Source organism: Ostrea edulis, chromosome 1 (genome assembly GCF_947568905.1).
Source record: "Ostrea edulis chromosome 1, xbOstEdul1.1, whole genome shotgun sequence".
Taxonomy (NCBI): Eukaryota; Metazoa; Mollusca; class Bivalvia; order Ostreida; family Ostreidae; genus Ostrea; species Ostrea edulis.
This window is the reverse complement of record NC_079164.1, coordinates 78,856,383-78,879,828: the sequence shown is the minus strand read 5'-3', so window position 1 is coordinate 78,879,828 and position 23,446 is coordinate 78,856,383. Positions and strand designations below refer to the sequence as shown.

Here is a 23,446-nt window from a genome sequence, read left to right as displayed (position 1 = left end):
GCTCTATCAAAACGAAACAAAATTCGCGCAATGGCGGAAAGCATGGAAAAAGAGGATACCTCAAAAAGCATTGAAGAGGAAGACGAAGGTCTAGCAGAAGAGACAGAAGATGCAGAAATGGAATCCGACAAATCTGATTCCAGTGAATCTGGAGGAGAGAGTGAGGATGAGGAGGCAAACAAGAAGAGGCTTGAGGAGCTTCAGAAGCAGGTTCATTTTTCATATGTTGATGGTACTACCATCAGAGCGAGCGCAGCTACGTATTTCATTCTATGTAGAGAAGTGAACAGACATAGCCTACATCCACTTATTGGAAAACGTGTATATGCTGGAACCGGGGACGGTTTACGCTTCGACCAACTTTTCAATTCAAGACGAATCAAGTAATGATATATATGCCTAGATTTGCGCATCCTCACAGAGGATGGGGTTTGTGTAATAGGCTATTAAATTCCGCAACTTTAATATTAATGCATAAATCTGCCGTAAAGAAATCAATAAAACACCCTACATTTTGACAGGACGGGGTGTATTATATACCATTTTCGGTATTCTCTTTAGAGAAGCAGGGGTTGAAATTAACTTTTTCTTCCACAGGCTAATTTTAGCCTGTGGGTAAAAGATCCACAGGCTAAAATGAAAACCTACAAGCTAAAATAAAAATAATGAAGCAGTGCTCTTTTTTCATATTTTTTTTTTAAATCAGTGATTTTCCCCACCATTACTGAGCCTATATAGTGGGTTAACAGGCATCATTTGGACAAAACACTAATTTACGTAAGTCATATGATGCAATGTTTAGGTCTCTTGACCATCGCACCTCTAATATTCACAACCTGTTTACTGCAGGTATAGATCCAATTTCATGCCACGTCAGGGTTGTCACGAGTAATTTTTCAAAGTGAATCCCAGACTCGTGGTTTATAAGCAGCACGATCACGAGTCCCATGATTTTTTGTTTGTTTTTGTTTTGGGTAATCGCCTACACGGTGAGCAGTGCACTCGTGCCGTGACTACAACCCGACCTTAGTATGAAAATGAATTAATGTAGATAGAAAATTCTGATTAAATTAACTACCGGAAGACTTGAATTCCAAGTATGAGCGTTTTGTTATTCATTTATCTAACAAGAAATCGGAATTTGTTTTACCAAGTCAATTTAATCACCCCTATAAGTAAACAGGTCTATATTTTTCATTATAATGCGATGTCCGACCTCTAAAGCATTTGTTTGACGCCGAGTTTCTTAAACAATCATAAAAGAAAATCCGGATAGAAACGGTTGTTGAAATCATTCGTTCATGTAAGCGTTTGTATGATTTTGAGTGCAAGTTTAAGAAAAGCGAATGGCGCATCGTGGCTTAAAACGGATACGATACGATCATGGTTTGTAAATCCCCACTCGCTAAGATTTGTGAGTGTCCACTATTTTTACTCGCTATTTTTCAAATCTACTCGGAATTTGCGAGTATTTCTCGCTAATTTCGAGCCCTGGAGAAGTCAATGAAAGCTATGCCTCTCGACTTCTCTAAAGAGAATACATTTTCAGTACCCATTTTTAGGACATATTGAGTCTGAGATCCATTCTCAAGCCTAGAATTAATGTGATAATTTTGTGTCAAGCTTACAACAGCAACTTGCCAGCAAGCTACATATTTTGATAGACATAAGTACGTAACAATATTGAATTTTTCTGTAATAGTAAATGGCATGATTGATTTTCATATTGTGTATGCATGAAAGGTGAAGATAACAAACAGTGATCAATCTCATAACTCCTATAAGCAATACAAAATAGAGAGTTGGGCAAACACAGGCCCCATAGACACACAAGAGGTGGGATCAGGTGCCTAGGAGGAGTAAGCATCCCCTGTCGACCGGTCACACCCACCTTGAGCCCTATATCTTGATCAGTTTTATTTTGAGTTCACACTGATGTATCGAAAAATTATTATTGTTAATAGACAGACCTGGGGTAATGTGTTTAAAATGGTAATGCACTGTAATCATTACATTTTTTTTTTAAAGTAATGGGGTGTAATGCACCCATTTTTGAATTTCAAGTAATTGTAATGTAATGCATTACTTTCATAAAAATGTTAGTAATGACCATTATTTTCCAATTACATTTGAATTACATATCATTTCCTTTCCTGACAAATGCAACACAAAGATTCTTGGCCAACCCAGCAACATCTGCCCCTGTGGAAAGACTATTCAGAATTGCAAGCAAATTTTTCAGACCAGAACGCTGCTCTTTGGCTGAAAATCTGATGATGATAAAATGCAACTATAATGTGCAAAATAACAAGTATACTTATTCACAATCTGATTTAAATGTTAACTTCAAATATATTGTGTCATAAATTTTCTTTGTATTTTTTTTTTCCATTGTAATGTGTAATGTAATTCATAACTTTAATTTAATTAATTACTTATATGAATGAAAGTAATGGTAATTGTAATGGTGAAAATTCCAGTGTAATTGTAATTTAATGCATTACATTTTAAAGTAATTGACCCCAGGTTTGTTAATAGATAAAACATTGTCGATATATATCTAAATGTCGAATTCAAGGCCACAGCAAGCTATTTAATAGCTGCAGATCTGTAGCTCTCTGGAAATATTTGGACAGTCCAGAGAGCTACAGATCCATCCATTAAAAATAAAACCTTCGATTTATGGCACAGAAAATAATGTACACGGTTGAGGCCTTATTTCATTGTATTCTTGTATTATTTAATATTAAAAAAATTCTGTATGCTTGTGCATACCTTCAAACACATGTCGTGAGCCGAAAATTCACAGCTTCGAATTATTTTATATGTTGATGTAGTCATGTTATTGTTAAGTAGCCAGTCAAATCATTCCAGTTTCATTTCCATACTCATACTGTTTTTAAGAGCATTATATCTAGATGTCAGCAAATGTCCCCTCAAAATTTTTCATTTAAACAGGGCTGGAAACTAACTTTTTATGTCACCAGTCCAGCTGGACTGATGGGGTATAATTTCAACCAGTCAGCAAAAAAAATTACCAGTCCAACAGAGATTTCCAGAAATAATTAAACATATTTTGTTACTGTTATTAAAATAAAATAAAGGAATTTAACTCAGTATGTCTCAGACAATATTGTAATACTGATGTGAGAATTGTTTGTTTTTTTAAATTTTATTTTACTTGATATGCTTCAGACAACATTGTAACACTTAATATGTGAGATTTATATATTTTACTAATCTGGTTTGTCGATATCTACAGAGGAATGCCAAATATGTAATCAAGATTTCATAAGTATGTTTTCCAAAATGATGTTTTAGAAAATTGACCAGTCCCATCAGACTGACTAAAACACAGTCAGTCCACCAGACTTTTAACCAGTCACAGACTGACGAGCATTTGTTAATTTCAAGCCCAGTTTAAATATTTTGGAGGAAATCATTCCAGTTCACTTTAAAAATAATTGTTTAAGGAAGAATGCAACACTAGTCTAGAGAAATTTGATATGGATGAAAAGTGGAGGATATGTACAACTATATTTTGAAATTGAAAACTTTCAAATTTTCTTTATTTAGTCAAAAAATGCAGTTTTAGTAGAAAGCAATCTGAATTTTTTTTTTTTAAAAAAACCTGCTGAACTCGAACCCATGATCTACAGTTCAGTAGTTGACATGCTAACCTACTGAGCTACTCGTGCAGCTAGGCAATGCTATTTAAAATGAATCAACAAATATTGGTGATATTTATATTTTCATTCATGTTTTAAAAGGAAGTCAACCATTTTAATAATGTAGAGTACCTCCTTAAATTGGTTTGAATACTGAATTAAATTTACAACCTTCAATAACCTGGTCCCTGTTCCACAACTTTGTTTTTACAATTTGCTATTGGTAGTTGGGGTGGGGACCAGACTAGGCTTTCATAACATATCAGGATTATCCTTTTCCAATACTCAAGAGCTATTTTCACATAAAAAACAATTATACATTTTTCACTTTATATTAATTATCAATGAAAACCGAATACATGTAACTACGTAAAATCGGATATTATTAATAGATGCAAATTCATTGAAGTTCGTTTTAACGGGCTACGTCAACAAACATAATCATTTGAAATTGAGTTTTTGGGTTGTTTGGGGCTTTGATGAATGTTTGAAGGTATGTTCAGATGCAAGTATAGTGGGAAAATATGTTTTAAGGAATTTTTGGAAATGGGATTGTAATTCATACGACTGCAATTTGCTACACATGAGAAAATCATGATTTTAATCGGCTATACAGGATGAATAATCCTCATTTACCTACTTATTAGTCACTGTATATATTAATTTTGAGTTCTGTCGTAACAGATAGAGGAAAATCCGTACTTTTATGATGGACATACGGAAATGATGAAGATTCTTCGTAACACTGGAGAACTAGAAAAACTGAGGGAAACTAGAGAAAAAATGAGCCGGTTCTTTCCTCTCACACAAGGTAATATATGTTCAATGGTGTCGTAGGCATTTTAGGACTGTGTATCAGCAATCTGATTAAAATCAGATCCTATGATCTGCTCCCATAGATCGCTACCATACCATCAGGATTTTTTAGCATTTGATGAAAGAAAACCTGCAGAGAATGCAGACGTTGTTTAAATCGCATGTTTTGACAGGTGTGCAATCTTCTGTCAATTGCGCAGCCATCTTTAACACATCTCTAACATAAATAATGATGTAAGGGTTCATGGGAGAAAAATTATTGTTGGTATAAATCGACACAGTGAATTTGATTGGCTTAGCAAAAGGTCATGCGGACGTGACCCTATATGGGGTTACGTCAGATCCTAGTGTAGCGATCTATGTGAGTGAATCATAAGATCTGATTTTGATCAGATTGTTGTATCAGAGATGGGCATCCTATTGTAATCTCCATTTCCATTTGTTTTGCCTTCCAACTATCCTGCAATGTTTATGTGATATCTTGAGTAGTTTTACACATGCAGTTGTAACATTTTTAGCTCACCTGAACTGAAAGCTCAAGTGTCAGATCTTTTCTGATCTCTTTTCCGGCCATCCATCCGTCAATGAACTTTTAACATTTTCATTTCTTCTCCTGATTCCACAGGGCTAATATCAGCCAAACTTGCCAAAATGCATGCTTGCATGGGTAAAGAAGATTCAATTGTTTTGAAATGGAGTTCCACACCTTAATTTAGCTCACCTGAGCTGAAAGCACAAGTGAGCTTTTCAGGTCACCTATTGTCTGTTGTCCGTCCAACTGTCAGTAAACTTTTCACATTTTCATCTTCTTCTCTAGAACTACTGGGTCAATTTCAGTAAAACTTGGTACAAATCATCCTTGGGTGAAGGGGATGCAAGGATATTCAAACGAAGGGCCCTTCCCCCTTAGAAGGGGAGATAATCATGAAAATGCAGAAATGGGGTAGGGTCATTTAAAAATCTTCTCAAGAATCACTTGGCCAGAAAAGTTGAAATTTACATGGAACCTTCCTGACATAGTGTAGATTTAAGTTTGTTCAAATCTTTACCCCCTGATGGAGGATAGGGTATTGGAACATTAAAACCAATCAAAATGGAATTTGATTACCCGAGCGAATATCTTATGACAATCAACTGAAAATCAGCCCTGACCAAATCATGCGATACATCATTTGATTTAAGCACCAGCGATCAAAATGTCCTTAACGGCATTGAAAACAGTATCAGTAGCAGTAATTATATATTACGGTGAAATAATCGGGGAGTATGTGTACTTCAGGTTCAAAGTGGCCTTCCATGAAGAATGACCATTGATATGATGCAGACTTATTACATGCCTGTAAAATAATTATATTTTGAAGTAAATTAAACTAGCATTTCATGTTATTACAGGTATCTACATGTATTATGATTATATTGTACATAATTCTTTTTTTTCTTTTAGAACTTTGGTTGGAGTGGCTCAGAGATGAGATTCCTTTAGCAACAGATGAAAGTGAGAGAAAACATGTATATGACCTGTTTGAGAGAGCTGTGAAAGACTATTTATGTAAGTTTTACAACATAGCCCCACAAGAAATATCACACAGCATATTAGCCTGTAGAATGCATATTCCTTGTGAGAGGTTCATTTGATCTGTCCGGGTATTTGTTCACATGCAAGGTGACACATGTTCCTTGGAGCACACAAGTTCCTAAACTTCATGTAACTAGAGTAAGACGTGTGTGTTCATATAAAAGTTTAGGAGATAATTGTTTGCTGTCATCCCATTTAATCAATTGTTTTCCACCATTGTAGCTGTAGATGTGTGGCTGGAATATGTCCAGTTCTGTATCGGGGGAATGGGACAGATTGATGGAATTTCCCACATCAGAGATGTCTTTGAGCGTGCTTTGTCGTCAGCTGGCATTCACGTCGCAGCAGGATCTAGTCTGTGGGAGGCCTACAGGGAATTTGAAAATGCTTTGATGAGTGGTTATATGGTCAGTTAAAAGTACTTAAAAGATTCTTGTCGCGGATATTATTAACTTATCATGGAAGCTGTGATAATGTACAAATTTAACGCATTGATAATCTGAATTTTAATGTTTGTAGCCACAACCTGGACAAGTAGCCACCCCAGAGCAGGAAGAAAAATTCAATGCGCAGCAAGACAGAGTGGTCTCCCTTTTCAAAAGACAGTTATCTATCCCCTTGATGGGTAAATTTACTATTGATGCATTCTTTGATATATAACAAACATAAACGACTACTTGTGACTGACACATAAGTTGTAATGGGTTGTGTAATGCAGATATGCAGGAGACTATGGCTGAGTTTAAGGAATACTTCGAGGAGGAGATTGATGATGGAACTAAAGATGCTTATAATAAAGCCCTTGAAAAACTGGAGAAGTTGACACCGTATGAAGAAGCTTTGGTAAGCACTTTAATATCACAGATTTTTGTTGGGGGTTGTGATATGAAAAACAAGAATAGCATGCTCAATTAGACAACCATTTCTTGGTTAGCAAAGATAGAAAAACAATGGTTAGATGAAATAAATGAAACTTACAATGAAACAAGATTAGCTGTTCTTTGAGCTTCTCTGATCTTGTGTCTGTATACTGTGCGTAAATTACAGACGGCTGCAGAGTCGCCACGGTTGGATGCATATCTGTCCTACATTGATTATGAGATGACCCATGATGATCCAGCCCGAATTCATAACCTATTTGAAAGAGCATTACAAGAAAACTGCTTAAACTCAGAACTGTGGCTGAAGTATGCTAGATATTTGGTAAGTATGGATTGTGATGTTTAATAACTCGCTTGACAGAGATCAGAAAAACTTGTGCAATGACCCAGTTTCTAATACCCTTCCACAAACAATGATTGTTATCTCAAATCTCATGAAACCATACACCACATTGAACCTTGGTGAAAATTTCATTCCATTCAAATTGGTGTCATTGTGCATGCATGGTTTTGGTGATTTCCCCCCCACCCCCCACCCATTAGCAGAAAGGAAAGACGAGGTTATACTTCAGTAACTTTTGATTACAACTTGCCTTTATCCGAGCCAGCGAGTAGCATTAATATAAGTTATAGAACTTGTTTGTTAATTGTTGTAAAATAAATAAAAGTTAATATTTTATAACTATGAGTTTGAGACTTGAATAAGACGCCCTCGCAGTTGTGTGCTGTTACTGATGCTCATTAATGGGCCAGAAATAATGGGCCATGTTATCACAACTCCTCTCTTGGAATAGATTTTTGGTAGTGTATTCATGGAAGAACATGAAGGCTTCTATTCTTGATTTGAATTCTTGAATTCAATGATGGCCTTTTTTTCATTAGGTTATAGACAAAGTTTGGAACAGTTGCACTTCTGTGAAACTGAAAATTTTTAAAATATTGAATTCTAAGTGGAAAAAGATCACATTTAATGACATCTGGCTCTTTGATAGCACTTTTGTCTCTGACTTTGTAAATAGTTATATAGGTAAATATAAAAAAAAAATCTGAAGATTTTCATACTCAGAATAGAACATACAGGGTATGAGTTTCTATGGTGATGTCACTGCAGTAAGATTATAGGCAAGCCCATGGTAATTTTCAGTAACTAGAGCTATTGTTGGACTACAGAGTGACCGTTGGAGTACAAACTAGTGTATATGTGTACATCAGTCCTTAGTTTTCTTGTAATTACTAATTTCACAGGATCATAAAAGACTACAGGTGGAAACCTTGGTCCTTGGGATGTATGAAAGATCAGTCAGAAACTGCCCATGGTGTTCTCAGTTATGGCAGCGGTACATATTAGCTATGGAGAGATTCCACAAACCACAGAAGGAAATCAAAGGTAACTGCTACCATTAAATATCCAGTATTGAATGGGGACCTTGTAATGCAGCAAATCATTTAATCATTTAGTCTATATGGTAATAAATAGTTTACAGAGTGAACTTTTTCATTAGCTCATCTCAGCTGAAATCTTTGATGTTATGTAAAATCACCATACATACAAAAAAAGTCATGATTTGTAACAAAAAACTGAAGGAACTTGATCAAGTGTATGACAGGAGCTTCATAAAAGAATTGTATATACGTGTAGATATCTGTACAATCCCAGGCAGTTCATCCACTCCCTGTCAAAGCGAAATACAACCTTTTAGCAGCAGCAGTCCCTTGAAGGTTTCACATATGACAGTGGAGACTGGGAGGACTCTGCTAACTGTGTAATTTTTCTGAGAAGGCCCCTCTATTATTAGTACTTGTTGGAATTAACTAGCGTAGGTTGTGCTGTCACTGTGTTACACCAGCCCGTCTTGTTGGTTACTTTTAGAATTGGTAGACCGGGCGTTACAGTGTGGATTTAATTCGGGTGCCGACTACCTGGTTGTGTGGAGTACGTACTGTGACTATCTGCGACGGAGAATCAAATGGGATCAGGGTAAGCAGCTTAGTGCTACACTCTGTCCATGTCATCAAAAAGTTGTACATCTTTGGATTTATGTTTAGAAAGACTTGAGGGTTGTAGTCATGAAGAGGATTGCTTTCCCCTTTTCTTGAGAAAGAAAGATTTTTTTTGTAAAGTTGGAAGAATTTTGTGCTTGTTGATATGTGTGGCTTTTAATTCATTGTTTCCTCCAGACCATGAAGAGGACCTGGAATTATTCAGAATAACAATTGAGAGTGCTGTTGGATTTTTATCATGTAAGTGTGTAAATATTTTAGATTATTTTTATCATGCAAGTATTGTACACATGTACCTAAACCACTATTATCTTGTGGAACTTTCTTTTTAAAAAAAAAATAAGGACTGACAAATCCCATTGCTTGATGCCTGGACAAATGCTTTTATCATTATTGCAGTTCCAGTAACTGGCATAACAAAATTATGATTTACCTACATTGAGTCATGATATAAATCATGGACTTTGTTGTGGTTTGAAATTAGTGGGACGAGGATACCCACAAAATGCATGAAAATGGAGCCCCCCTGAAATCTAATGATTCCACAGTATTGGATTTATTTTTCCCCGGTGAATTATTCTTAGTCTCCGGACGCAATCTAGGACACAATTGTTTCTCTTCCGTCTTATCGCAGAACACAGATACTGTCTAACTGGCTGTTATAGTGCCTCTGTCTTTTGTATCAGATTATGGTGTCGAGGCAGACCCAAAGGGCAGCTTACAACAGTTGTGGGCTGTTATAGAGGTAAGAGGCGTAATTAACTTAATAGTTAACATCTGGTCAGGTAAGATGGAGATGTGTATTATTGTAAGAGGCGTAATTAACTTAATAGTTAACATCAGGTCAGGTAAGATGGAGATGTGTATTATTTTATGTAACTTCAGTTTTATGACAGCTGTTGTGGAAGTATACAGTGTTGAATTAGCTTTATTAGGGTAGCTGCTCTGTACTTCATACTTTAGCACGGATTGATACGAAATTTTAGAAATTAGAAAGAAATAATGAAAGGAATACTGTAGATTCCTTATTTTACGCAAGGACTTAATATGGCAAAATGTCTCGTTTACGTCAAATCATGTGAATGTGAATTCGCGTGTGGTTTGTTAATCAAGAGTTCATACATGTATTTTAACAATGGAAAAATGAAAGCGGGTAATTTTATTTCACGAGTGATGCCTCTTGAAAAAATTAAGCAATAATAAATTACACATGTATATTTAGGAATCTACAGTAATACACTAGTGAAAAGAGAGCAATTCATTTTATTATATAAGGATATCGGCTACGACAGAGCAATTCATTTTATCATATAAGGATATCGGGTATGGCAGTATATGTTTTGACATGTTCAAAATTTTCAGGGCAAGTTTTGTAAAAATATGACTAGAGCAAGAGAAATCTGGAATGACATCATGTCGGCAGGAAGAAATCACGAGGCAACCCTATGGTTAGATTATCTCAAAATAGAAAGGTAAATATACATTTCCTGTCATACTATAATACTACTGACATTTTTGCGGGCGATACGATTGACCAAGAAAATGTCAGTAATTATTGCATTTGATGATTGGATAATTTAAATCATCGAAACTGGCAACTAAAGCCTGCAAATCAATACCTGGTCGGCCATCTTTGTATACAGCTAGAGTTGAAGACATACTTTAAAGTGATTAATGTTTTCGTTTAGTGTGTGACTACATGTAGATAATTTAAAACACTGAAACCTGCTCCTAGAACGTGTAGAATTTATCAAACGATGCCTATAGATGGTTTTCATTACTATGAAATTTTATTTATTATCATTATTATATTACTGTAGTTCAAAAATTGTAACTGCAGTTGATGATACATGTAGATATAACCCTTTCTTTACAATTTTAATACAAGATAGTCAAAAGTGGGTAGAGGTGCAAGTTTTCATTGAGTGTTCAGTGGCAACTTCATGATTGTACATGAGAAAAAAAATATTCATATGAATAAAATGTGATTTACAGTAATCTAAACGTAGGATTAAGAATTGTGATATTAGGTCAACTGAATAATTCAGATGCATGACTAAAATTACTTGTACATTTACATGTGTAATACTCTTCTGTCATCTTGGACATGTAATGGACCATCTGAGGGAATAATTATAATGAGCAATAAGCTTGGTATGGCACTGTGAACCCTGACACCCCCCCCCCCCCCCCCCTTCCCACTAATAGAGGACTTAACCATATGAAGTGTTGTAGGTTGTTCTTAATAATAAAATTCATTTAAAGGGCATATGGTGATAACAAACACTGCCGAAAACTTCTTAACCGAGCGCTGAATGTGGTCACAGATTGGCCTGAAGGAATTGTGGAAGCCATGATCAACTTCGAAAGAGAGGAAGGTCAGAAATTACTTTATTATAATTTTTTTGCAATTTCTTCAATTTAATGTGGTAGCTGTGATTTATCAAGAAAATAAATTTTACATACCAACATCAGAAAATTACACATTTCATTGAACAGCAGGATAAAAATATATAAAACTGGTTAAAATGATGAAACTTTAACGGTGTCGGAAAACTGCCACTTTATAAATGTATACGAGAGTGTATAATATATATATCAGGGAAATCTTTGTATAATGTATAATATATATATATATCAGGGAAATCTTTGTATAATTTACATGCATGAACTAGCAGCATAGGAGTTATTGCCCTTGACAACATTCTTTAAGATATAGAAACATGTAATTAATTATTTATAGAAAATACTATCAACTCTTTCAGTATCAAATAATTTAGCAGATTTTTTTGTATCGGTGAATAAAATTCCAAATGCACAAAAGTAAAAGATTTTGTAAAAAAAACTTAGGTATGCATAAGATCACCTGAGGATGGAGTTACTTTTATAATTTTAGGAAATTTAGAACAGTATGATGCAGCAGTTACTAAGTGTGAGATACATATGGATGCAATCAACAAAGAAAGAAAAGTAAGATACTTATTTTACATCAGAAAGAAATTTCCTTATTTTACGCGAGTAACTTGATATTGTGAAATGACTCGTAAACGTCAAATCGTGAAAACACAAATTCGCAAGTAGTCTCATTGTGAAGAATTTTTAAATGTATTTTAGCAATACGAAAATAAAAACAAGTTATTTTAATTTGCCAGTGATGCTTCTCGTGAAATTATGCAAAAATAAATTTCTCATGTATATTTAGAATCAACAGTAGTTTTATAGAGATTCCACTGTTTAGTTCACGCTTTTGTTTTAGGAGGCTGAAAGGGAGGAAAAAAGACAACACAGAAGGCTAGAGAAGAAACAGAAAAGGTTTGATGTAAAACAGAAAGGAAAGAAAGGATTTGAGAACAAAGACAGTAAAGATGAGGACAGATCTTCACAAAGGGTCATCGAAAGGAAGCCAGAGACCAAGAAAAGGAAGGTGAGTAGACATAATTACCTGGATTAAGTACTCAGTACCCTCAAAGTAGTTATTTCATGCTTTAGTTCATATAAGGTATTTCGTAAGACATGCAAAGATTTTTGTAAAACATAATTGGAATTCTTGCTCATGTGCTCTTGTGCATCCTTATAGAGTTTTACTGTACTATATATATTCTGTATGTGTATTGTCACTCTGAAATTTACTATAAACAAGAAAATCAACTTCTCACTGAAACAGTCTTAATCAGAAGTGGTATAGGAAATGAACTCATGAACTGAAATAAGATGACTCCTTTTACACTTTATTTCAGTCAGAAGATGAGTCAGGTGAATTCAAAGTACCAGGAGCGCCAAGCTCAAAGGGACCACCCCCACCTGGTTTCAAGGAGCCTCTCCCTCCAGGATCTAAGGGACCACCTCCACCTGGATTTAAAGGACCACCTCCACCTGGATATAAAGGGACAGAACCTGCAGCGAAGAAGCAAAAAATTGGTACAGACACAAGTTTTTATAACTCATCTGAGCTATAAACTCAGTGAGCTTTCCTTATCACTATTTGTTAGGCATCTGTCTGTCTGCCCGTCTGTAAACTTTACACATTTTGACTTCTTTTCCAGAACCACAAGGCCAATTTCAACCTAACTTGCCATAAAGCACCCTTAGATAAGGCAAATTCAACTTAGTAGATTATCATCTGGGATCACACAAAAATATGGGGTGGGTGGGAGGATTTTATTTATTAATTTTTATTTCCCCAAGAAAAAAAAATCATGAAAAAAGGCATCACACAAAGTGTTAATCAAGTTAACATTCAAAGAATCCTTTGTAGAAGATATAAAACCAACATTCTGTGATTTTAATCATTCACTCATGTCACTAGGAAGCAAGTTTGTTTGAAATCTTAATTTTTGTGGGGAAAAAAACAAACTTTTTTGAGGGGCGGGCGGGGATGATAATCTATCAATTAATTTTAATTGGCCTAAAAGGGATTCAAAATTGTTCAAATGAAGAGTCACACCCTTTTCAAAGGGGAGATAATCAAGAAATAGTTAAAATATATATAACGTTGGCATCTTTTAAAATATTCTTCTCAAAAACTAATGCACCAGAAAAGACAAAACTTATGTGAAAGCTTTCTCTAAAATGAGATTCAAAATTGTTCAGATCATGGTACCTAGGGGTAGGGAGGGGCTACAATAGGGGATCAAAGTTTTACATGAGAATATATTAGAATTCTTTTTTTTTTTTTTTAAATCTTTCTCCTAAGAGCATCAGGGCCTTAATTAGTCAATTAATATGCAAGCATCCTCAGTTAGAGAAGATTCAAGTTTGTTCAAATCATGGCTGCTTTGGGTAAAATGGGGCCACAATTAGGGGACCAAAGTTTTATGTGTATACATGTGAAAACTTTGAAACAGGGACATAATCAAATTAATATGCAAATATCCCCAGAAAGTGCAGATTCAAGTTTGTTAAGTTTGTGGCCCCTGGGGTTAGGATGGGACCACAACAAGGGATCAAAGTTTTATATGGGATTGTATAGTAAAGTATTTTGAAATGTTCTTATGAACAGTTATGCCATAATTAGTTATGTTAATAGGCAAGCATCCTCAGGTAGTGCAGATTCAAGTTTGTTGAATCATGGCCATGGGAGGGTAGGAATGATGGGACAACAACATGGGTCAAATTTCTTTTGGTGAAAATAAAGAGGATAAAAATCTTTTAAAACACAAGGTGATCCAGGTGAGTGTTGTGGCCCATGGATCTCCTATTCTTGATTGCATTTGCAATCAAAATCTGTTGCAGGATTGTTTATACATGAATAGGTAATACCAACCATTGAATTGAACTTCACCCAGAATAGATATTGCCACAAACTGCAAATGCTGTGAAAACTGTTGGATAACTAATTTTTTTTATCAGATGAAGAAAATCCCAACACTGGTGGTAAAGGGGATGGGCCTAACTCGCATTCAGAGTTTGTAGAGAAGGCTGAGCAAGATCCAGATAAGTCCAAGCGAACAGCCTTTGTCAGCAATCTGGATTACTCCATAGATGAAGATAGAATTGGACAATTATTTGCTAAGGTGTGTATCCCAAAGAAAGCTCCATTTCACTAAACAAGGGTAATTTATGTGATTTTAAAAATATAAACACGAATGGAAGAGTAACTGTAGCTCGACTTTTAACAGTGTGGAGAAATGACGGACATTCGGCTAGTGAAAAGTATCAGAGGGAAATCGAAAGGATATGCGTATGTAGAATTCAAAGACGAGGTAAGGACGTTTCAGATAATTTGAGTTTTGACTGCATGTGTTGTTATGGGTAAACGACAGGTGTATTTGGAATGTTTATCATTTCTGTTGGGATTTTATCTAGCTGGGTATGCTGGAAGCTTTGAAGTTGGACAGAACACCCGTTGAGGGCAGACCAGTTTTTGTCTCCAAATGTGAAGACAGGAGTCAGAAAAAGGCTCAATTTAAGGTGGGAAAGTTAGTTTAAATGTGCAAAGTAAAATGTACGCTTTAGATGACATGCATACATGAAAAAGAATCGTATAAAGTTTGAATCCAATGAAATATCCATTCATTGAGAAATATTGCTTTTAAGGTATAATACATGTAATTGAATTTGCTTTTGAAATATTCTTGCAAAATAAAGAGAGTCCATTACATTGTGATATTTTAAAGCAACTTCAATGTTACCAAGATATCTTTATTTCAGTTTTCTACTGAATTGGAGAAGAACAAATTGTTTGTGAAGAATCTTCCATTTACCTGCTCAAAGGATGCTCTGTTCCAAATCTTCAGTGAGGTAGTTGCTCTGTAATTGGTCATTGTCTATAATTTGGTCATAACATTTTTCCAATCTTCAGTGAGGTAGTTGCTCTGTAATTGGTTGTAACATTTTCCAAGTTTATGTACAGTATATGCAAAGCAGCTGGGAATTTAACTTACCTTGCATTGTAATGATAGCATGGGCGTGTACGAGAGATCAGAATGGTCACATACAGAAGTGGAGCCCCCAAAGGCTTAGCCTATGTAGAGTATGAGGATGAGGTAATATTAATTTACACACTTCACAAATTATGCTAATTATTTTACTAATTATCTAAGATTTAGACTCCAATTAACTCCAGCCTTTTAGTTATTTACATTATGTCGCTCTATATTGATTTCCATGTAGATAGTCGTTAAACACAAGCAATAGGTTTCCTCAACTATTTCTGAAAATGTGAAATGTAGGTGAATTTTAATTGTAAATGCAAGATATCTTTTGTGAAATGGATTCCATTCTGTCACAATAAAGCCCACACCTCCTATTTAAAGCAATTCCACCCTACAGTGATGTCATCAGATTTCACAAAATAATCGATTTATTTTGTTTTATGCATGATAGGAACATTGATTTTGTTGGAGTCTTTTCTGATAGTTATTGTAAAAAATCTTATGAAACATAGATATTTCAAAAAAAGTTTTAAGGGGTCATCCATAATTGTCAACCGTTTTCCAAAGTGTGCAAAAAGCACGCTCGGGGGGAGGGGGGTAAAAAAAATCGACAATTTTATCGTACGCTCTTTTTTTCTCTTCCGGATTTATTTCGTATCCGCGGAGTTCGGTTTTATTTTGTCGTGATTTCATCTACGTCTTTTGTGCGCTTGAATGTAACGCATAATCAACACATTGCCGGCATTTATTTTTCACATTGATTGTTTTTGCCACGGGGTGGACGAGGCATGGCTCAACAAACCACCCTCTTTGGGAAGGTTTTACCGATCGAAAAAGTTTTGTTATGCATGTGTGGTTCTAGAGAAAATTGAAAATTGGTCGATTTTTGAAGTTTTCCCCATCCCTAAGACCCCAGGGGTGCAGCAATCCTGAAAATTAAAATTTATGCCCCCTCCTTGTCCCAAAGATGTTTCATATGGAATAAAGAATTGGAATGGTAGTTATCAAGAAGTTAAAAATTTTCAATTGCTAATACACGACTGTCAACGAACGACAACAGACGCAGACTAATTGCAATAGGTTACATGAGTTTACTCAGGTGACCTAAAAATCTCTTTTTGTGGTCTTCAGTACGACATTCAGATATATAGACGACGTTTTATCTATTAACAATAATGATTTTCATTCATATGTCTATTGGATATATTCCTGTGAACTCGAAATGAAAGACATCACAGAATCCTCCAGATCTGCTTTGTACTTAGATATTTTACTGAAAATGAATACACTAACCACTCAAATTTGAAAATGGTTGATGTACAATTTGGGGGGGGGGGGGGGGGGGGGTGTCTCAAAAAGTGTGCTTTTTGCACACTTTGGAAAATGGTTGACAATTATGGATGACCCCTAAATATATGAATAAACAATGATGTTTCAAGATGCTGGATCCAAGGGCAAAAACTCTGTTTTTATTCATTCCTTTATCAATTCCATTATGTGATAGATTTCCTTTATTTTTCACAGACATTTTGTAAAGAAACAGTTTCATGAAATTGTTACAAATACTATTATAGCATTGTAACCAGTTTTTGTGAAATTTTGAAAATGTTGTTTAAGGAAATATACTATTTTCTTACATTGAGATATGATTCTGTTTATGTATGTCTCACATCTTAAAAAGTGTATTGACCTACATATTTTATTTGATGATTTATTAGTTTTAACTCTAATAAATGAAAATACACTTTCTATATTTTTATCTGATAAAAATTCATGTATGGAGTTGCCTTAAATAGTATTTTGCACCAGTACATATATGTTTGTATTAAATGGTCACAGTTTTATGTTCATTTTAGCATGATGCACAAAAAGCAGTGGTCAAGACAGATGGTTTGAAGATTGGTGAACACGAAATTGAGGTGGCCATCAGTAACCCTCCACAGAGAGGTACCCCCCTCAGCACCAGGGAGGACACTTCCTTCACACTGGCACTGGGTGGAGGAAAGAAAGAGACCGAATCGTAAGGGGTTTACCTGATACAGTAAAACACACTTATAATGAACACGCATATAATGAATTCACACTTATAATGAACACGCTTATAATGAATTCACACTTATAATGAATTCACGCTTAAAACGAACATGCTTATAATGAATTCACACTTACAACGAATTCACACTTACATGTATAATGAATTCACACTTACAACAAATTCACACTTATAACGAATTCACACTTACAACGAATTCTCGCTTATAACAAATTCACACTTATAATGAACATGCTTATAATGAATTCACAGTTATAACGAATTCACACTTATAATGAATTCACACTTATAACGAATTCACACTTACAACGAATTCACACTTATAACGAATTCACGCTTATAACGAATTCACACTTATAACGAATTCACACTTATAACGAATTCACGCTTTTAACGAATTCACACTTACAACGAATTCTCGCTTATAATGAATTCACACTTATAACGAATTCACACTTATAACGAACATGCTTATAATGAATTCACACTTATAACGAATTCGCACTTATAACAAATTCACACTTATAACAAATTTGCACTTATATTGAATTTGCACTTATGACAAATTCGCTCTTATGATGAATTCGCACTTATGATGAATTTACACTTATAATGAACACGCTTATAATGAATTCACACTTAAAACGAACACACTTATAATGAATTCACGCTTATAACGAATTCACACTTATAACAAATTCACACTTACAATGAATTCTCGCTTATAACGAATTCACACTTACAACGAATTCACACTTATAATGAATTCGCACTTATAACGAATTCACACTTATAACAAATTTGCTCTTATATTGAATTTGCACTTATGATGAATTCGCTCTTATGATGAATTCGCACTTACGATGAATTTACACTTATAATGAACACACTTATAACGAATTCACACTTATAATGAATTCACACTTATAACGAATTCACACTTATAATGAATTCACACTTACTGGGAATTGATATATGTATTTATTTCCCTATGACAGGAAAATAACAAAAATTGTGTTGAATATAATGAAGTTTAGTTACAACAAACTGTTTTTTGCTGGCCTTGGAGGGTCACTATTGCCGTGTTTTACTATAACTGTTTTTTGCTGGCCCTGGAGGTTCACTATTGCTGTGTTTTACTATAACATTGGTGCATGTAAACTTCGTTGGATGTACTCTGTACACAATTTATGTTTATATTTCAGAACTTATAGTAAATAGTCAATTAGTTATTTATAAAATCATAGTAAATAGTCAATTAGTTATTTATAAAATCATAGTAAATAGTCAATTAATTATTTATAAAATCATAGTAAATAGTCAATTAGTTATTTATAAAATCAGATTCTGATTACATGTATTTAGATATTCATCCATCAGAACAGATATTACTCAACTTTGGTATTATATTATGATGTTGAGCAGCATTTTTTAAAACGAGTCATTTAAGTTTTTGATTTGAAATTCACCAACACAACAAAACAGCAAAATGTCTAAAAGTTTCATTTGTTTATTGTGTCTCTTAATTCACATGGAAAAAACAAAATGACTATATAATAAATCCCTGGTTGTGCATGAAGTTCTAATTTGAAATGGATTCAAGATTACAGAATGGAACAGACACTCCAGATAGTCATTCACTAATACATCTACAACTACGACCATTTCTGTAGTATGATAATTGTTTAAATTTAGATAAGGACATATGAATTATTTTGAAGAGTGTAAATCAATTGGAATTATTTTGAATTCAGTATTTTTTGGTATTTCAATTTTTTTTTTTAATATTTATGTATTCAAGTGAAATTTTTTAAAGACTTTACATTTTTAAACATTTTTATGTATGCCCTCCACCATTGGATACCATGGAGGCCTGTGAAACTTGATTACAGAGTTTAGTCCATCTATTTAAAGTTTGTAAACTTGTTTGTTATGATCAGGAGAGGAAAGGCTCGTACACAGTTGTCCTTAGTGCCAAGGTCAATCCAGCGAACACCTGCCAAAAGTGCCAGACCCACATCTACACCCCCGCCACCCACAGAGACTAATGGACAGTCAACAGCCAGCACTACAACTACTACCAAAATGAGCAATGACGATTTTAGAAAAATGCTGCTTAAAAAATGATTTCAATTGTTAGAATGAATTGCAGATATTATTTGTTTACTCTGAATAAAGTACATAGTACCTTTGGTTTCATTTGTTCTTGTGAATGACATTAATGCTGATAAGAAAGATGATTGTACTATATGAACATGTCATGTAATCTGATTGGTTAAACATGAAATAGAAAAAGGTTTAATTTTCATGCTGTTGACTCTATCATGGATAATACAAAATTGAAGGTGGGTAAGAATGGTCTTCATTTATTTATTAGATCAGGAGTTTTTCACAATTGTTGAGGAATAAAACATCATCTTAATGGCTGACTTCCTTTTGAAACATCTAAATTTAAGGTAGTACTCTACATCGTCATAATGGCTGACTTCCTTTAAAAACATGGATGAAAAAAATCGATATCAGCAATATTAAACTTTTCCTTTTCCATTTAATTACCTATCCGAGTAACTCAGTAGGCTAGCATACTGACTGCTGAGCTGTAGGCTGCGGGTTCGAGTCCAGCAGGGGTTTTAAATTTTTTTCAGATTACCTTCTACTAAAACTTTTTTTTGACAAAATAAAGTAAATTAAAAAAAATTTCAACTTCAAAATATTGTTGTAAATATCCTCCACTTTTCATCAACATCAAATTTCTCTGGTGTAGCATACATCCTTAAATCTCAATTGCCTAGCTGGGTAGCTCAGTTGGTTAACTTATCGACTGCTGATCAGTAGATCATGTGTTCAAGTCTAGCAGGAATTTTGATAATTTTTTAGATTATTGCTACTAAAAGAAGTTTCTTTTAACTAAATAAGATAAATTTGAAAGTTTTCAATTTCAAAATATTGTACATATCCTCCACTTTTCACCTATATCAAATTTCTCGGGTTTGATTTCCCTATAATGTAAAAACAAAACTTTTTGCCACAGTAATGGGAATTGAATATAGGGTATGGAGGACTAGAGGTGGGGGGAATTCGTGGACGTAAATTTTATTATCCATATGCATTCCATGCCATTAATTTTTTCTCTCACTTCAATGCAGAAAACGGTCTCCTTATTAAGAAATGCCTGTAGTAGAAAAAAACTACCTAGTGCCCAGTTTCTTGCGTCAGATTTTGAGTAATCGTGCTGGAATTTCAATGTCATTGGGAGACCAAACCTACATGTACTTGTTCCTCGTACGTAGTAATACTATGCAGATATGACTGATAGCTTAAAAGTGAGACACTGGACATGATTAAGGTGCGTCAACCACCGATAAGTCAACAGGTAATTTCAATGATAAGACAATATACACAACATTACGCAATTCTTTCTCCTAGATGATACTAAAGTTGACATTGCTAGCGTTCTTGGTGAGCACAGCGGTTGGAGGATCGCTAAGGAGGTGTGTGCACACCGGGAAAACGCACGTGCTCACCGATGCTTCCCATTGCATACGATGCACGTGCACGGCGAATGGATACTTTGATTGCCTCAGTCTGTGTGAGGACAGATTTCCATTTGCGAAAGGTAACGGAAGCGAGGTCAAAAACTATTGCAGGTTATTTTCTGATGAAATGTTGAATATTGGGGAAGGGGGCTGAATTCTTTAGTACGTGCATGTATGTATCTTTTAGTTACTTTTGTTAGTAATTTAATATTTTAACGGTGTCCTACAAAGCAACATAGTCCGATCGCTTTCTGATAACAGATCCAACATGGAACATGGCAAGGGTTTTGAGGAGGCGATATGACACGCCACCGCCGTTAACTACTACAACGAAAGGTACCACAAACTCGCCACCACCGTTCACCACTAAAGTACCACCACATCCAGGGACAACTGACGGCCCCACACCGCCCGTAACTGTCACGGTGAACCATCATACCAGGTCTCCACCCCCACCAAAAAGTGTGCTTGGGTGATACTCTGAGGGATAAATCGTTGATAAATGACAGATTTCATATTTTGTAAACTCAAGTTGTTTTATAAAGGAAAGAAAAATGTTTAGCGTAGTGATTATAATTTGAAGTGGCTGGCTTATGCACGGCAACATATTTTTGGTTTCGTTTTATCGGATAATTCCCATGGGAATCCGGGTTAGAATACACCGTATACAACGTCTCAGTGGAGGAGTCGTCACTGTGGATCACGAGGACTCGGCTCAATAAACGCAGTATCACCGAGTATGAGATCGGTTTTCACATAAACTACACCATAATTCTGCAAACATCATATTGCATAGAGTGTAGTAGACATATCTTGATCAATTAAATTTTTCACCGAATTTCACAAACCCGTTCTTACCTCAAACACTTCGTCCACGTTTCACGAGTAGGTCTACAACCTTGAAATTGATGATTTGAACCCATATTTCTCGGTCATTTCATCTCTTTGCCTACCTGAATTGTGTGATGGAGAGTATGTATATCCCGATACCATGATTGTTGATGATAAGATTGTCCCTTTTCGCACAAATCGTGTCAATTTGTAATATGTCGCATGAGGGCTCAAATCTGGCATCCCGCGAGGACTATGCCATGTCTTTTACTACATATCGATGTATTTCAGGGGCCTATCTAGGAATTGCGGTTGATGCGATCATGGTTATTGTTTCCGGGGAATACAGGGGCGCCAAATATATTCAAATCATTGAAGACATCTTTCATCATTTATTCAATTGATGCGCACAATTCAATTCAAGATCTCAAAATGATTAATGATATCTTCAATTCTGAATTATAGCGTGCATTAATGAATTAGTGATAACATTATTATTCTGCTGAATTGTTGCTTTCTTCAGGTGAATGGATGATGTCAACAATTGAACTGATGTGCGCTACAATTCATTGAAGAGAGCAATAATTCAATTAATGCGCACATCAATTCAATTAATTGAATTACTATAGTATTCCTCTATTCAATTGAATTATTGATATCTTTAATTCAATTGATGCGCATGGTAATTCTTTTAGAAAGAGTAGATATGTAATTAGAGATATCTTTAATTCATTTAATTAGAGATTAATGATCTCTTTCAACTGATGCGCACATTAATTCATTGTAAAAATCGTTGTAAATGATTGAAGATATCTTCGATTGAATTAAAGAGATCATTAAATCATTTATACCGAGCTCCAAATTAGATTTTGCTAGCAATATTTCCACCACATCGATGCGCTCATCAATTGAATTGATATGAGTAATATTTGAATTAATGCGCATCAAATCAATGATTGATCGCATCAATTTACTTATTGTGCGCAATAATTGAATTTTTGAGTTCATGTTTATAATCTGGCGCCCCATAGGGAACACCAACAAGACACTCCACTTTTGAAGGTCGTGCTCAAATTAAAGATCAGTGATCTTCACATTCAATGCCGACCGAACAGTTACTACCTGTTTAAACGACTTGCATATAGTACTGCATGTACTTCTTTATAATGTGAATACATGTATCATGCACCAGTGACATGTTTCGTAGTTGCCAGAAACAATGTCTTGTGAAATTAATGTATATCAAGTAGGGAGCTTGCCCAACAGCAATTCAGCTATTACAAAAATATGAAATATAGAGAACTCAAAAAATGCGTAAACAATACATGCCTCGTGCTTGTACCTCGTTGTAAGAGGCATATTAAAAGTTTACGTTTATGTCCACATACTAAAGGCATTGAAAACCAACCAATTACATTTACTCAGTGTATGGAGTGCCAAATTAACATAAACTCAAATAATTGAAGATATCTAATAATTGAATTAAAAGATCTCTTCAAATAATTAATGATATCTTCAATTCTGAATTATTGCGCACATTAATTCAATTGATGATAGCATTAATTCTTCAGCTGAATTGATGCTCGCTTTAATTGAATTAATGATCTCTTCAAATGAATTAATGATATCGACTTGATGCGAGCTACAATTCAATTGATGAGAGCAATAATTGAATTGATGCGCGCATTAATTCATTTGAAGAGAGCAATA

The 23,446-nt window shown here is 34.8% G+C and overlaps 1 protein-coding gene across 1 annotated transcript; it reads left to right on the top strand.

The window, feature by feature from the left end:
• Positions 1 to 14: 14 nt before the first annotated feature.
• On the top strand, positions 15 to 21,464 carry LOC125679677 (squamous cell carcinoma antigen recognized by T-cells 3-like). The gene is made up of 25 exons (XM_048919095.2): positions 15 to 210; positions 4,353 to 4,479; positions 5,929 to 6,033; positions 6,283 to 6,467; positions 6,580 to 6,685; positions 6,779 to 6,903; positions 7,108 to 7,263; positions 8,187 to 8,328; positions 8,812 to 8,919; positions 9,120 to 9,182; positions 9,629 to 9,687; positions 10,305 to 10,414; positions 11,208 to 11,320; positions 11,839 to 11,912; positions 12,199 to 12,366; positions 12,680 to 12,860; positions 14,292 to 14,455; positions 14,561 to 14,644; positions 14,748 to 14,852; positions 15,093 to 15,182; positions 15,344 to 15,427; positions 17,173 to 17,336; positions 19,310 to 19,714; positions 20,796 to 20,985; positions 21,167 to 21,464. The coding sequence occupies exons 1-23, from the start codon at positions 31 to 33 to the stop codon at positions 19,494 to 19,496; spliced, it is 2,880 nt and encodes a 959-aa protein (XP_048775052.2). The 5' UTR covers positions 15 to 30; the 3' UTR covers positions 19,497 to 19,714; positions 20,796 to 20,985; positions 21,167 to 21,464.
• Positions 21,465 to 23,446: the final 1,982 nt, after the last annotated feature.